The sequence below is a fragment of the Cicer arietinum genome, chromosome 7, assembly GCF_000331145.2.
Source record: "Cicer arietinum cultivar CDC Frontier isolate Library 1 chromosome 7, Cicar.CDCFrontier_v2.0, whole genome shotgun sequence".
Taxonomy (NCBI): domain Eukaryota; kingdom Viridiplantae; phylum Streptophyta; class Magnoliopsida; order Fabales; family Fabaceae; genus Cicer; species Cicer arietinum.
The window spans coordinates 19,020,591-19,037,673 of NC_021166.2; the positions used below are offsets into that span (position 1 = coordinate 19,020,591).

The 17,083-nt window shown below is 31.7% G+C and overlaps 1 protein-coding gene across 1 annotated transcript; it reads left to right on the forward strand.

The window, feature by feature from the left end:
• Nucleotides 1-3,341: 3,341 nt before the first annotated feature.
• LOC140918700 (defensin Ec-AMP-D1-like) lies at nt 3,342-3,518 on the forward strand. Its single transcript, XM_073363490.1, has one exon. The coding sequence runs from the start codon at nt 3,342-3,344 to the stop codon at nt 3,516-3,518; it is 177 nt and encodes a 58-aa protein (XP_073219591.1).
• The last annotated feature ends 13,565 nt before the right edge of the window (nt 3,519-17,083 follow it).

The following is a 17,083-nucleotide window of genomic DNA, read 5'->3' on the forward strand; positions in this document are numbered from 1 at the left end:
CGATAAAGATACCTTCATCGGCTTTTTCATCGAATTTTCCAAGGTTGTCTTTACCGTTGTTTAGCACGAAACACTTACATCAAAAAATGTGGAAGTGAGAGATATTCAGCTTTCTTCCTTTGTAGAGTTCATACGAAGTTTTCTTAAGAATCGGCACATAACATGTTGTGTTTACAGCATCAGTCCAAAAATATTTTGGTAGGCTTGAGTCGCTTAGCATAGTCCTTGCGAGCTCTACCAAAAATTTGTTCTTCATTTCAACAACCCCATTTTGTTGTGGTGTTCTATGTGCAGAAAAATTGTGGAAAATTCCATTTTCTTCACAAAATTCTTCAAATGAGGTATTTTGAAATTCTCCTCCATGATCACTTCTAATTGATACAATTTTGGCCGATTTTTCATTTTGGACTAGCTAGGCATACTTCTTAAATGCTTTAAAAGCTTTATTTTTACTTACCAAAAATAAGATCCAAGTGAACCTTGAGTAGTCATCAACAATCACTAGTCCATATGAGTTTCCACCAAGACTTTTGGTTTTTGATGGACAAAACAAGTCCATATGTATTAATTGAAGTGGTCTTGAAGTTGAAATAACATTTTTAGGTTTGAAAGAGTTCTTTGTTTGCTTACCTTTTTGACAAGCGTCACACAATTTATCCTTTATAAATTTCATTTTTGGTAAGCCTACAACAAGATTATGCTTGACCAATTTGTTTAAATTATCCATGTGAGTATGTGCAATTCTTTTATGCCATAACCATGCATCATTATTGTCGCTTACCAAAAGACATTTCATTTCTAAGGATAAATCGTCAAGATTAAGTATAAAGATGTTTTTGAAACGCTTATCGATAAATTGAATTTCATTTGTAGCTTCATTTTAGATGATACATTCATCTTTGTTGAAGGCTATCTTGTATCCTTTATCTCAAAGCTGACTAATGCTTATGAGATTGTGTTTTAGACCTTCAACATATAGTATATATTCAATCGAGGGGCATGGGGTTGTGCCGACTTTTCCAATGCCTAAAATTTTTCCTTTGTTGTTGTCTCGATAGACCATATATCCCTTTGATTCAATAGTCATGGCTGAAAATTTTGTTATATCACCCGTCATATGTTTAGAGCATCCACTATCTAAGTACCACATATTTGAGGTATTTTGCGTGCATACCTGCAACATTAAAATCATATTTTATTAGGTACCCAATGTGCTTTGGGTCCTTGATGGTTAGTACCTTTCTTTACCCACACGTAATGCTCTTTTGGAACACTAATGTTTCTAACATGACATACATTAGGTGTGTGACCCTTGAGACCACAATAAGAACAACTAGGAGTATATCTATTTTTAATAGCATGTGTATGAGATTTACTTTGATTAATTTTCTCTTTATAATGATGATCCTTTTTCATAATTATAATCTTTTCTTGATTGGATTGATTACTCACTTTAACAAAAGTGGTTTATTCATGCTTGGTTTATCAAATTTTGAGTATCCAAGACCACTTTTGTCGTTTGAGTATCTTTGCATATTTAAAACATTTTCCAATCCTATTTATCCCTTTTCGTATCGTTCAATTACTCTATTTAATTGAACAATCTTGAAGGAGAAGGAATCACATTTATTGCATGTAAAATTCTGTTTTAGTTTTTCATAATTCTTTTCCATGATGTCAACTTTTTCTTGAAGACTTGAGATTTGTCTCTTTTGTGTTGACACTAGTTTGAACAGATTTTTACATTCAACAAGTAGTTCCTTGATGACGTTTTGAGCATCATTATATTCTATAATCAATTCACTATTAGTTTTATTATGATGAGGGGAGTCTATGTTACTAACCTCTTCTTTGTCATCTGATTGATGTGATGCCATCAATGCAACATTAGCGCATTTTTCACTTTCTGTTTTTGAAGATGAACTCACTTCGTTGCCTTCCCAAGCTATGTATGCCTTCTTGAAGTCTTTCTTTTTTATGGCATTATTCTTAATAAGATTTGGACAATTTGTCTTGATATGTCCTTGCTTTCCGCATTCAAAGCAAGTGAAGTTTTGATTTGAAGTAGAACTATCTTTCTTCCTAAAACTTTTCCTTTTGAAAGTTTTGTCATTTTTAAGAAACTTACCAAATTTCTTAACAAGGACCGTAATATTTTCATCTTCATCTGAATTTTCGTCTTTTATTTGTTCTCTTGATTCGATCTTTAGAGCAATGTTTTCGGTCTTCTTTTCTTGACTTTCATTTTGTTCTAACCTTCCAAGTTCAATTTTATGTTCTTGGAGTTTTCCAAATAATGTAGAAAGAGACATTTTGGATAGACTTTTCTTTTCGAAGATTGCTGTTACCTTTGGTTGCCAAAGACAATTTCATGTTCTTGTTGAGTCTGAATCTTTTTTATTGGTCAACAGAAAACTAAAAAGGCAATTTTACTTTAAGTAAAAAAATTAAAAATTATATATTTTTTTATTAAATTGTTGTTGACCTCAGAATATTAAAACGCCTCATTTAATGCTCTCTTTTTTTAATTTGTGGACCCTGTTAAAAAGTTTTTTTACTTGAAAAAAGACAATTAGGGCAAAAGATATGATTAGAAAAACTAGGAAAAAGACATCACTTCGCCATGAGTATAAAATAATTTATTTATAATTTTTCATAGTTTATGTGTATTTGTCAACTCTTTATATTTAACTTTATTTTTATTATGAAATACTTAATACGGATAATTTGATTGTTCTCTTTAATTTATATAAAATAAACAATAAAAAATTGTGGCATTTATTGTAGGGTGAATGAAAATAAAAGAGCCTTTTTTTATCCTATATAAGACAAGGTGGGTCTATTTGCATTTAAAATCAACAAGTTCCAATTAATTCTACTTTTCAAAGAAGCTAATTCTCCTATATGGCTCGTTTATTCTCTTCCGTTTCCACCATCTTTGTCATGTTTCTGCTTCTTGTCATCATTGGTGGGTGTTTCGTGTTTCTTGATTCTTTTAGTTAATTTTATGATTGTATTTGTTTAATGTTTTATATATATATTTAAAGTATAGAAATATTTGTTAATTTTAAAAGTAACTATATGATAAATTATTTTGTTTAATAATTTAATATCAATGATGAGTTTCACTAGTTTAACTGTTGACTATTGATATAATATATTAATGATTAAGTGTATAAAATTTTATATCAATTAGAAATTCTTATATGTGTAATCTAATTATCAATATTTATTTATAGTTTTTTTTTAAATTATTTAAATTAATTTAATGAAGAATGAAATAATTTAAAAAATTTATAAAAAATAATTACTATGTTAATATACTTGTGATGTGGATAGAGATGGGAGCAAATATGGTGGCAGAGGCAAGGAGTTGTGAATCAAAAAGTTTATCCTATAAAGGACTATGTGTGTTCGACCGCAATTGTGCTCTTGTTTGTAGAACTGAGGGTTTCGTTGGAGGACACTGCAAAGGCTTCGCTTTCGGTAGTACTTGCATTTGCTACAAGCCTTGTTAAAATTTTAATTAGAGAATCCATATATGGAATTAATTAATTAATTAAAGATCATGATTCCATCACGTTTTGTACTTTTCTTTTATTTTGGAATAAAAATAACCTGTGTTTTTATTTGTAAAAGCAAATATGACTTTTTTCTTTAAAGTTTCTTTTTGTATGATGCATATTTCTATTGATCAACATGAAATGAATATCACCAATAATTGAAATTTAACTTAGGTGATTAACATAAAAATGAAGATCTCTATACTTTCTGGTATAGTAATTGTCACCATGTATCTAAAATATTGTAATAATTTTTTACATTCTAATTAACATGAACAATCATTTTTAATTTTATGAGTAGAATTATTAAAATAAATTGTAACTACAAATTATATAGTTTACAATTATCCTTTGATATACCAAAGTTACAAAATACATAAGTTCATAAACGTCTATATTGATGTAGGATTGCATTACTGAATCTCTATCCAGTCTTAGTCCATTTTATTTGCTATAATACATAAGAAAATTTAGGGTGAGATAATAATCTCACTGATTCCTAAAAAAGGAGGGGTAGTTTAAAAAAAAATCCCCTCGATGCAGCAGAAAACATGATAAGAATATGAATTTCGTGCTTAAACAATTTTTATCATTTACTTTTCTTTAAAGTATGAAAAAATACATATTCCTCTTTTTCCATAAAGTATGGAAACTATTCATGCTCTCTTTCTTTTCATTAGAGTATGGAAAAAAATTCCAATTATGTTGTCGTGGATCACCAAGATAATTGAGAACCTCTTGGTAAAGTTGATCTGGCCATGACCTCAATCGACGTCTCGATTATTCTCTCTCTTTCTGATTATGACCAAATGTTGTTGTTTTGGAGAGATTGTACATTTTAATATTGCTCTCCCGTAATGTATGTGTACTCCCCTGTTGATCTTGAATGTATGTGATCACATTGAAAACTTGTTTGAAGACCTACAAATGTTTTTAAAGAAACAACAATACCAAATTTTCTCCCCCCTTTTGACATGATCAAAAAGAAGGAAAAATATAGAAACATACAATTCCAAGCATGTAAACAGGAATAAAGGGAAAAGTAGCACACATTATAAACAAAAGAGAATAACATAAAGAAGGATTAAGTCATGTTCAATTAAGTGCATCATAACGACCGAAATGGTAAGCGAGTTTGAACATTGTCAGCATTAATCGATACACAACCAAACTATAATAATGAAAATCCTAGCATCGAAATATTACACAAACAAACAATAGCAAACAAACTCCTGGCATCGAACTAGTCAAAATTCGTTGGAATACGGAGATGATCAATCTTGTCAGATAAACTACTAATGTCCTGGGATAATGTGTCATAGCTGGGAGCAATAGTAGTTTCGATGTTATGGAAGCGAATGTCGATAGAAGTGATCAGATTTTGGAATTGGGTTTGCATGAAGGTTTGGAAAGAGTCAAGTATGTTCATGATCATGTGATTGGAGATATAATCGTCATCAGACGTTGTTTCCTCGCCGTCTTCATCATCTTTGGCAGCAACATTTGAAGGACCAGCAGTGTCTTTTTGAGCGGCATCAAATGCTTGACCAAGGTCACTTTTATGCACATATGATTGAAGCTGCTCATTCCATACTATCCTCCTGCTAGGCAGGACGCCCAAGTCCAACAGGTTTCCCATTTCAAATCTTTTGAGTAATTCTTTGTAATATTTTGCTTGATTTATAAAGATGCAGTGCTCGAGTTGCTTGATGTGAAGGCCAAGAAAATAGTTTAATTTTCCCATAATGGAAATTTCAAATTCTCCTTGCATTATTAAATAGAATTCTTCACATTGTCATTGTTTGTTTATCCAAATATTATATCATCAACGTAAATTTGGACCAATAATGTGTGATCGTTATCTCTTTTAACAAATAATGTCTTATCGACTTTCCCTTTTTCAAATCCTCATTCACATAGGAAGGTGCTTAATCTATCATACCAAGCTCTTGGAGCTTGTTTTAGACCATAGAGAGCCTTTTTTAATTTGAAAACATGTGAGGGATTTTTGGAGTCTTCAAACCTAGGTGGCTGTTTGACATATACTTCTTCATTAATGTATCCATTGAGAAAGGCACTCTTCACATCCATTTGAAATGGTTCAAAGTTCATAGACCAAGCATAAGCAAGCAGTAAACGTATTGCTTCTAACCTTGCTACTGGGACAAATGTTTCATCAAAGTCACTCCCTACTTCTTGATTGTACCCTTGAGCGACCAATCTTTCTTAGTTGCGGACAACTATACCATTTTCATCAAGTTTATTTTTAAACACCCATTTTGTACCAATGATGTGTTTATTTCCAGGATTAGGAACAAGTTCCCATACTTTGCTTCTTTCGAATTGGTTAAGCTCTTCTTGCATGGCAAGTATCCATTGATCATCTTTAAGTGCTTCACCAATTTTGGAGGGTTCGATTTGAGAAACAAATGCCATGTTCAAGCAAACATCTTGTAGTTTTAGCCTTGTTATGACTCCTTTGTTGATATCACATATGATGTTATCAATTGGGTGATATCTATGGGTTCTCCATTCTTTAGGAAGATTATCATTTTGCTTTTCAATGTTGACTTCACTTTCTTGACTTGGTTGATCAATTTGATGTTCTTTGCTTGTATCATTGCTTTCAAAGTCATCATCATCATAAGAAATAATATTTTCCTCTTTAATAGGGTTAGTTTCATCAAAAGTTACATGCATTGATTCTTCGACTAATAAAGTTCTTTTATTGAAGATTCTAAAGGCTTTACTAGTTAATGAGTAACCGATAAAGATACCTTCATCGGCTTTTTCATCGAATTTTCCAAGGTTGTCTTTACCGTTGTTTAGCACGAAACACTTACATCAAAAAATGTGGAAGTGAGAGATATTCAGCTTTCTTCCTTTGTAGAGTTCATACGAAGTTTTCTTAAGAATCGGCCGAATGATTACACGATTGGAAACATAGCATGTTGTGTTTACAGCATCAGCCCAAAAATATTTTGGTAGGCTTGAGTCGCTTAGCATAGTCCTTGCGAGCTCTACCAAAAATTTGTTCTTCATTTCAACAACCCCATTTTGTTGTGGTGTTCTATGTGCAGAAAAATTGTGGAAAATTCCATTTTCTTCACAAAATTCTTCAAATGAGGTATTTTGAAATTCTCCTCCATGATCACTTCTAATTGATACAATTTTGGCTGATTGTTCGTTTTGGACTAGCTTGGCATACTTCTTAAATACTTTAAAAGCTTCATCTTTACTTGCCAAAATTAAGGTCCAAGTGAACCTTGAGTAGTCATCAACAATCACTAGTCCATATGAGTTTCCACCAAGACTTTTGGTTCTTGATGGACAAAACAAGTTCATATGTATTAATTGAAGTGGTCTTGAAGTTGAAATAACATTTTTAGGTTTGAAAGAGTTCTTTGTTTGCTTACCTTTTTGACAAGCGTCACACAATTTATCCTTTATAAATTTCATTTTTGGTAAGCCTACAACAAGATCATGCTTGACCAATTTGTTTAAATGATCTCCATGTGAGTATGTGCAATTCTTTTATGCCATAACCATGCATCATTATTGTCGCTTACCAAAAGACATTTCATTTCTAAGGATAAATCGTCAAGATTAAGTATAAAGATGTTTTTGAAACGCTTATCGATAAATTGAATTTCATTTGTAGCTTCATTTTGGATGATACATTCATCTTTGTTGAAGGCTATCTTGTATCCTTTATCGCAAAGGTGACTAATGCTTATGAGATTGTGTTTTAGACCTTCAACATATAATATATCTTCAATCGAGGGGGATGGGGATATGCCGACTTTTCTAATGCCTAAAATATTTCCTTTGTTGTTGTCTCCATATACCACATATCCCTTTGATTCAAGAGTCAAGGATGAAAATTTTGTTATATCACCTGTCATATGTTTAGAGGCACTTAGTGTGCATACTTGCAACATTAAAATCATATTTTATCAGGTACCCAATGTGCTTTGGATCCTTGATGGTTAGTACCTTTCTTTATCCACATGTAATGCCCTTTTGAAGCACTAATGTTTCTAACGTGGCATGCATTAGATGTGTGACCCTTGAGACCACAATAATAATAGGTAGGAGTAAATCTATTTTTAATAGCATGTGTATGAGATTTACTTTGAATAATTTTCTCTTTATAATGATGATCCTTTTCCATAATTATAATCTTTTCTTGATTGGATTGATTACTCGCTTTAACAAAAATGGTCTTATTCAAGCTTGATTTATCAAATTTTGAGTATCCAAGACCACTTTTGTCTTTTGAGTATCTTTGCATATTTAAAACATATTCCTTCTCCATAATGTCAACTTTTTCTTGAAGACTTGAGATTTGTCTCTTTTGTGTTGACACTAGTTTGAACAGATTTTTACATTCAATAAGTAGTTCCTTAATGGCGTTTTGAGCATCATTATATTCTATAATCAATTCACTATTAGTTCTATCATGATGGGGGGGAGTCTGTGTTACTAAACTCTTCTTCGTCATCTGATTGATGCGATGCCATCAATGCATCATTAGCGCATTCTTTACTTTCTATTTCTGAAGATGAACTCATTTCGTTGTCTTCCAAGCTATGTATGCCTTCTTGAAGTCTTTCTTGTTGATGGCATTTTTCTTAATAAGGTTTGGACAATCTTCCTTGATATGTCCTTGCTTCCCTCATTCAAAGCAAGTGAAGTTTTGATTTGAAGTAGAGCTATCTTTCTTTCTGAAACTTTTCTTTTTGAAAGTTGTGTCATTTTTAAGAAACTTACCAAATTTATTAACAAGGAAAATGATGTTTTCATCCTCATCTGAATTTTCGTCTTTGATTTGTTCTCTTGATTTGGTCTTTAGAGCAATGTTTTTGGTCTTCTTTTCTGGACTTTCATTTTGTTCTAACCTTCCAAGTTCGATTTCGTGTTCTTGGAGTTTTCCAAATAATGCAGAAAGAGACATTTTGGATATACTTTTCTTTTTGGTGATTGTTGTTACCTTTGGTTGCCAAGCCCTCGTTAATGATCTTAATACTTTTAGATTTAGTTCATCATTGGTGAAGGTCTTTCCAAGAGCCGACAAATGATTGGTTAAGTGGGAGAACTTTTTCTATAAGTCTAAGATAGATTCTTCAGGCAACATTCGAAATAATTCGTATTCTTGAGATAATGTATTAAGTTTAGATCTTTTTACTTCAATGGTGACTTCATGAGTTACTTCCAGCGTATCCCATATTTCTTTGGCTGTTTTACAGTGAGATATACGAAAAAATTCATCCATTCCTAGTGCTGATTGTAGCATATTTTTAATTTCTTCTTTGTTGTTGATGACTGTTGTTGGAATGTGAGGACCATTTTCAACTGCATCACATATGTCGTCTCCTTGTGCTTCAAGATACGCTTGCATATGTATCTTCCAAAAGTCATAGTGTTCTCCAATGAAGCCATGAGTAATGACCGAGGAGTAAGTTACCTGAACCTGCTCTGATGCCAATTGTAAGTACAGAGGTACGTCTAAGAGGAGGGGGGGGGGTGAATTAGGTGTTAGGAGGTTTTCTTGTTTTTAGCGATATGGTGATTGAATTTTCTGTTTTAAGATAGTAACTAATAATAAGTAAATGGCAGTAATTAAATGAACACAATATAATTATCCTGGTTCCCCTTATATGTGTAATCTAATTATCAATATTTATTTATAGTTTTTTTTAAATTATTTAAATTAATCTAATGAAGAATGAAATAATTTAAAAAATTTATAAAAAATAATTACTATGTTAATATACTTGTGATGTGGATAGAGATGGGAGCAAATATGGTGGCAGAGGCAAGGAGTTGTGAATCAAAAAGTTTATCCTATAAAGGACTATGTGTGTTCGACCGCAATTGTGCTCTTGTTTGTAGAACTGAGGGTTTCGTTGGAGGACACTGCAAAGGCTTCGCTTTCGGTAGTACTTGCATTTGCTACAAGCCTTGTTAAAATTTTAATTAGAGAATCCATATATGGAATTAATTAATTAATTAATTAATTAAAGATCATGATTCCATCACGTTTTGTACTTTTCTTTTATTTTGGAATAAAAATAACCTGTGTTTTTATTTGTAAAAGCAAATATGACTTTTTTCTTTTAAGTTTCTTTTTGTATGATGCATATTTCTATTGATCAACATGAAATGAATATCACCAATAATTGAAATTTAACTTAGGTGATTAACATAAAAATTAAGATCTCTATACTTTCTGGTATATTAATTGTCACCATGTATCTAAAATATTGTAATAATTTTTTACATTCTAATTAACATGGACAATCATTTTTAATTTTATGAGTAGAATTATTAAAATAAATTGTAACTACAAATTATATAGTTTATAATTATCCTTTGATATACCAAAGTTACAAAATACATAAGTTCATAAACGTCTATATTGATGTAGGATTGCATTACTAAATCTCTATCCAGTCTTAGTCCATTTTATTTGCTATAATACATAAGAAAATTTAGGGTGAGATAATAATCTCACTGATTCCTAAAAAAGGAGGGGTAGTTTAAAAAAAAATCCCCTCGATGCAGCAGAAAACATGATAAGAATATGAATTTCGGGCTTAAACAATTTTTATCATTTACTTTTCTTTAAAGTATGAAAAAAATACATATTCCTCTTTTTCCATAAAGTATGGAAACTATTCATGCTCTCTTTCTTTTCATTAGAGTATGGAAAAAAATTCCAATTATGTTGTCGTGGATCACCAAGATAATTGAGAACCTCTTGGTAAAGTTGATATGGCCATGACCTCAATCGACGTCTCGATTATTCTCTCCCTTTCTGATTATGACCAAATGTTGTTGTTTTGGAGAGATTGTACATTTTAATATTGCTCTCCCGTAATGTATGTGTACTCCCCTGTTAATCTTGAATGTATGTGATCACATTGAAAACTTGTTTGAAGACCTACAAATGTTTTTAAAGAAACAACAATACCAAATTTTCTCCCCCCTTTTGACATGATCAAAAAGAAGGAAAAATATAGAATCATACAATTCCAAGCATGTAAACAGGAATAAAGGGAAAAGTAGCACACATTATAAACAAAAGAGAATAACATAAAGAAGGATTAAGTCATGTTCAATTAAGTGCATCATAACGACCGAAATGGTAAGCGAGTTTGAACATTGTCAGCATTAATCGATACACAACCAAACTATAATAATGAAAATCCTAGCATCGAAATATTACACAAACAAACAATAGCAAATAAACTCCTAGCATCGAACTAGTCAAAATTCGTTGGAATGCGGAGTTGATCAATCTTGTCAGATAAACTACTAATGTCATGGAATAATGTGTCATAGTTGCGAGCAATAGTAGTTTCGATGTTGTGGAAGCGAATGTCGATAGAAGTGGTCAGATTTTGGAATTGGGTTTGCATGAAGGTTTGGAAAGAGTCAATTCGGTTCATGATCACGTGATTGGAGATATAATCGTCATCATACGTTGTTTCCTCGCCGTCTTCATCATCTTGGGCAGCAACATTTGAAGGACCAGCAGTGTTCTTTTGAGCGGCATCAGATGCTTGACCAAGGTCACTTTTATGCACATATGATTGAAGCTGCTCATTCCATACTATCCTCATGCTAGGCAGGACGCCCAAGTCCAACAGGTTTTCCATTTCAAATCTTTTGAGTAATTCTTTGTAATATTTTGCTTGATTTATAAAGATGCAGTGCTCGAGTTGCTTGATGTGAAGGTCAAGAAAATAGTTTAATTTTCCCATAATGGAAATTTCAAATTCTCCTTGCTTTATTAAATAGAATTCTTCACATTGTCATTGTTTGTTTATCCGAATATTATATCATCAACGTAAATTTGGACCAATAATGTGTGATTGTTATCTCTTTTAACAAATAATGTCTTATCGACTTTCCCTTTTTCAAATCCTCGTTCACATAGGAAGGTGCTTAATCTATCATACCAAGCTCTTGGTGCTTGTTTTAGACCATAGAGAGCCTTTTTTAATTTGAAAACATGTGAGGGATTTTTGGAGTCTTCAAAGCTAGGTGGCTGTTTGACATATACTTCTTCATTAATGTATCCATTGAGAAAGGCACTCTTCACATCCATTTGAAATGGTTCAAAGTTCATAGACCAAGCATAAGCAAGCAGTAAACGTATTGCTTCTAACCTTGCTACTGGGACAAATGTTTCATCAAAGTCAATCCTTACTTCTTGATTGAACCCTTGAGCGACCAATCTTTCTTTGTTGCGGACAACTATACCATTTTCATCAAGTTTATTTTTAAACACCCATTTTGTACCAATGATGTGTTTATTTCCAGGATTTGGAACAAGTTCCCATACTTTGCTTCTTTCGAATTGGTTAAACTCTTCTTGCATGGCAAGTATCCATTGATCATCTTTAAGTGCTTCACCAATTTTGGAGGGTTCGATTTGAGAAACAAATGCCATGTTCAAGCAAACATCTTGTAGTTTTAGCCTTGTTATGACTCCTTTGTTGATATCACCTATGATGTTATCAATTGGGTGATATCTATGGGTTCTTCATTCTTTAGGAAGATTATCATTTTGTTTTTCAATGTTGACTTCACTTCCTTGACTTGGTTGATCAATTTGATGTTCCTTGCATGTATCATTGCTTTCAAAATCATCATCGTCATAGGAAATAATATTGTCCTCTTTCATGGGGTTAGTTTCATCAAAAGTTACATGCATTGATTCTTCGACTAATAAAGTTCTTTTATTGAAGATTCTAAAGGCTTTACTAGTTAATGAGTAACCGATAAAGATACCTTCATCGGCTTTTTCATCGAATTTTCCAAGGTTGTCTTTACCGTTGTTTAGCACGAAACACTTACATCAAAGAATGTGGAAGTGAGAGATATTCAGCTTTCTTCCTTTGTAGAGTTCATACGAAGTTTCCTTAAGAATCGGCCGAATGATTACTCGATTGGAAACATAGCATGTTGTGTTTACAGCATCAGCCCAAAAATATTTTGGTAGGCTTGAGGCGCTTAGCATAGTCCTTGAGAGCTCTACCAAAGATCTGTTCTTCATTTCAACAACCCCATTTTGTTGTGGTGTTCTATGTGCAGAAAAATTGTGGAAAATTCCATTTTCTTCACAAAATTCTTCAAATGAGGTATTTTGCGAAGTTTCCTTAAGAATCGGCCGAATGATTACTCGATTGGAAACATAGCATGTTGTGTTTACAGCATCAGCCCAAAAATATTTTGGTAGGCTTGAGGCGCTTAGCATAGTCCTTGAGAGCTCTACCAAAGATCTGTTCTTCATTTCAACAACCCCATTTTGTTGTGGTGTTCTATGTGCAGAAAAATTGTGGAAAATTCCATTTTCTTCACAAAATTCTTCAAATGAGGTATTTTGAAATTCTCCTCCATGATCACTTCTAATTGATACAATTTTGGCCGATTTTTCATTTTGGACTAGCTTGGCATACTTCTTAAATGCTTTAAAAGCTTTATTTTTACTTACCAAAAATAAGATCCTAGTGAACCTTGAGTAGTCATCAACAATCACTAGTCCATATGAGTTTCCACCAAGACTTTTGGTTCTTGATGGACAAAACAAGTTCATATGTATTAATTGAAGTGGTCTTGAAGTTGAAATAACATTTTTAGGTTTGAAAGAGTTCTTTGTTTGCTTACCTTTTTGACAAGCGTCACACAATTTATCCTTTATAAATTTCATTTTTGGTAAGCCTACAACAAGATTATGCTTGACCAATTTGTTTAAATGATCCATGTGAATATGTGCAATTCTTTTATGCCATAACCATGCATCATTATTGTCGCTTACCAAAAGACATTTCATTTTTAAGGATAAATCGTCAAGATTAAGTATAAAGATGTGTTTGAAACGCTTATCGATAAATTGAATTTCATTTGTAGCTTCATTTTGGATGATACATTCATCTTTGTTGAAGGCTATCTTGTATCCTTTATCTCAAAGCTGACTAATGCTTATGAGATTGTGTTTTAGACCTTCAACATATAGTATATATTCAATCAGGGGCATGGGGTTGTGCAGACTTTTCCAATGCCTAAAATTTTTCCTTTGTTGTTGTCTCCATAGACCACATATCCCTTTGATTAAATAGTCAAGGCTGAAAATTTTGTTATATCACCCGTCATATGTTTAGAGCATCCACTATCTAAGTACCACATATTTGAGGTACTTTGCGTGCTTACCTGCAACATTAAAATCATATTTTATTAGGTATCCAATGTGCTTTGGGTCCTTGATGGTTAGTACCTTTCTTTACCCACACGTAATGCTCTTTTGGAACACTAATGTTTCTAACATCACATACATTAGGTGTGTGACCCTTGAGACCACAATAAGAACAAGTAGGAGTATATCTATTTTTAATAGCATGTGTATGAGATTTACTTTGATTAATTTTCTCTTTATAATGATGATCCTTTTTCATAATTATAATCTTTTCTTGATTGGATTGATTACTCACTTTAACAAAAGTGGTCTTATTCCTGCTTGGTTTATCAAATTTTGGAATTGGGTTTGCATGAAGGTTTGGAAAGAGTCAAGTCTGTTCATGATCATGTGATTGGAGATATAATCGTCATCAGACGCTGTTTCCTCGCCGTCTTCATCATCTTGGGCAGCAACATTTGAAGGACCAGCAGTGTCTTTTTGAGCGGCATCAAATGCTTGACTAAGGTCACTTTTATGCACATATGATTGAAGCTTCTCATTCCATACTATCCTCATGCTAGACAGGACGCCCAAGTCCAACAGGTTTTCCATTTCAAATCTTTTGAGTAATTTTTTGTAATATTTTGCTTGATTTATAAAGATGCAGTGCTCGAGTTGCTTGATGTGAAGGCCAAGAAAATAGTTTAATTTTCTGATAATGGAAATTTCAAATTCTCCTTGCATTATTAAATAGAATTCTTCACATTGTCATTGTTTGTTTATCCGAATATTATATCATCAACGTAGATTTGGACCAATAATGTGTGATCGTTATCTCTTTTAACAAATAATGTCTTATCGACTTTCCCTTTTTCAAATCCTCGTTCACATAGGAAGGTGCTTAATCTATCATACCAAGCTCTTGGAGCTTGTTTTAGACCATAGAGAGCCTTTTTTAATTTGAAAACATGTGAGGGATTTTTGGAGTCTTCAAAGCTAGGTGGTTGTTTGACATATACTTCTTCATTAATGTATCCATTGAGAAAGGCACTCTTCACATCCATTTGAAATGGTTCAAAGTTCATAGACCAAGCATAAGCAAGCAGTAAACGTATTGCTTCTAACCTTGCTACTGGGACAAATGTTTCATCAAAGTCAATCCCTACTTCTTGATTGTACCCTTGAGCGACCAATATTTCTTTGTTGCGGACAACTATACCATTTTCATCAAGTAATTATGATTTTCAAATATTTTACACAATTTTTTTGATATGTCTCTGTAGATAATTATGTTTTGACATTTATTAATATACAAAAAAAACAATACTATTTAATTTTTTTTATTAATTTTATTCTTTATTCTCATTTGAAAAATTCATATACTATAAATAACTACAAATATTGGTATTTTAATCAAACTTATGCAAAATCTTGCTTCAAAATTTAGACATGATTATCTAATTTTTAAAAAAAAATTGATCAAAATACATTAATTTTAAATTTGGAGTTCGATTCTTAATTAAAATTGTACATATGTTAACAGGGATCATATATTTATAACCCATTTCCTTGGATTTTTCTTAGATGCTCAAATTTGAATGTTGGAAAAATCACTTTAGTGGCTAGTAACAGAATTTCTAAAGATGTGCACTCTATTCTGAAGGAAAAGTTCTTGAAGGAGGAATTGATTTATGATATCAAGCAGCTGAAGAGTCTTGTTACCACATACATTGATGGCATGCTTGCTCTTTTCTATGATAAATTCTAAACAATAATTAGTAATAATGTCACCTCTTTTGCCTTAAACATTCATAATGATAATAATGATCCGACTAATTTTAATAAAACCTTTATTTGTCTCATTCCTAAACTTAAACATCCTAAGACTCCTAATAATTTACACAAATTTCTTTGTATAATGGTATGCTGAAAATTGCTACCACAACTATTGCTAATATAATTAAGTTAGTTATTTCTAACATAATTGATTTTTTACAAAGCGTTTTTGTGTCTTGTCGTCTCATTTCTAACAATTATCTTATAGCTTATGGAATTTTCGATCATATGAAGTATAGTTGTAAGAATACAAGTTTTATTGTTGGGTTTAAAACAAATATAGCTAAAACTAATTAAAAAGTTGAGTTGCAATTTCTACATAAAACTCTTAGTTGTATTGCATTTGCTTTTGATCTTATTAATATGATTGTGACATGTGACACCACTATTTCTTTTTTCATTCTGATAAATGAGAACACATTCTGATAAATAAGAACACTTCTCATTATTTTAATGCTTAAAAGCGGTCTTTGACAAAGAAACTCTTTATCCCCTTATATTTTTATCATTTGCGTTGAAATTCTCTTCAGATGTTGATTCAAGTCAAAGATAGGAATTTAATCCATATGGTTAAAATCACTAAGAGAGCTCTAGAAATCTCCCACCTATTTTTTTGTGGACGATAGTTCAACATCTTATGGAAAATATTATGCAACGATATAGAAATTAGATTTTTAATAAAGAAAAAGAGATTTAATTTCTTTTAATATATTTTATGTAACACCTCATTTTACAAAGAAATCTTAATTTCTATGAAATTTGACTAACTCCATAAGAACTTTCTAATGTACATGTTTTGCTTCAATCATATTTCTAATTTTATTCTGCTAGTTGATTAGACAACTTTGTTTAATCAATTAATTCTATCAAACTAATTGATTAGGTCTTTAAGCTAATCAATTAACTCTTTAAATTAATTGATAATGGTGTTATGTAAATTCAACAAATCTAATTTAAAATGATCCAATCTCATTCACATCCTTATCTAATGATGATTCACAATTTAAGTCTAAAATATATCATTAAGAAAATATGTAAATCTAACAAGCCCTAGTATACAAGCATTACTTACATAGGAGGCGAACCCTATTGAAGCCATAGCATAACCTCTTAATTAATTTGGTAAGCCTTTTTTTTTCCCTCCTAATTTGAAATTCCTCTCTATCAAATAGGAACCCTTATTTTTCCTTGTTTAATAACATGTCAAACAACCCCTTTGAAGCTTTGGAAACAAAGTACGAATTTTTATCTAAAATGTATCCTTATAGATGTTGTGCTGATTGTGAAATCCTAAACCCCCACACAATTATTTTATTAAATAACTAATCTCATTATGTTAACTACGCAGTGGAAAATGCAAATTATAAAAAAACTTCTAAAACATAATTAACTTCAATCAATTTCATTTAAAATAGTTGTTAATTGGAATCACATTTACAAATAAAGTCATTAGCGTATTTAATGGAAAATATCTCATGACTTATTACACAATATTAAC

What these genes read in the sequence shown, in the direction of transcription:
- LOC140918700 (XM_073363490.1), top strand. Translation starts at nt 3,342, where the DNA reads ATGGGAGCAAATATGGTGGCAGAGGCAAGGAGTTGTGAATCAAAAAGT.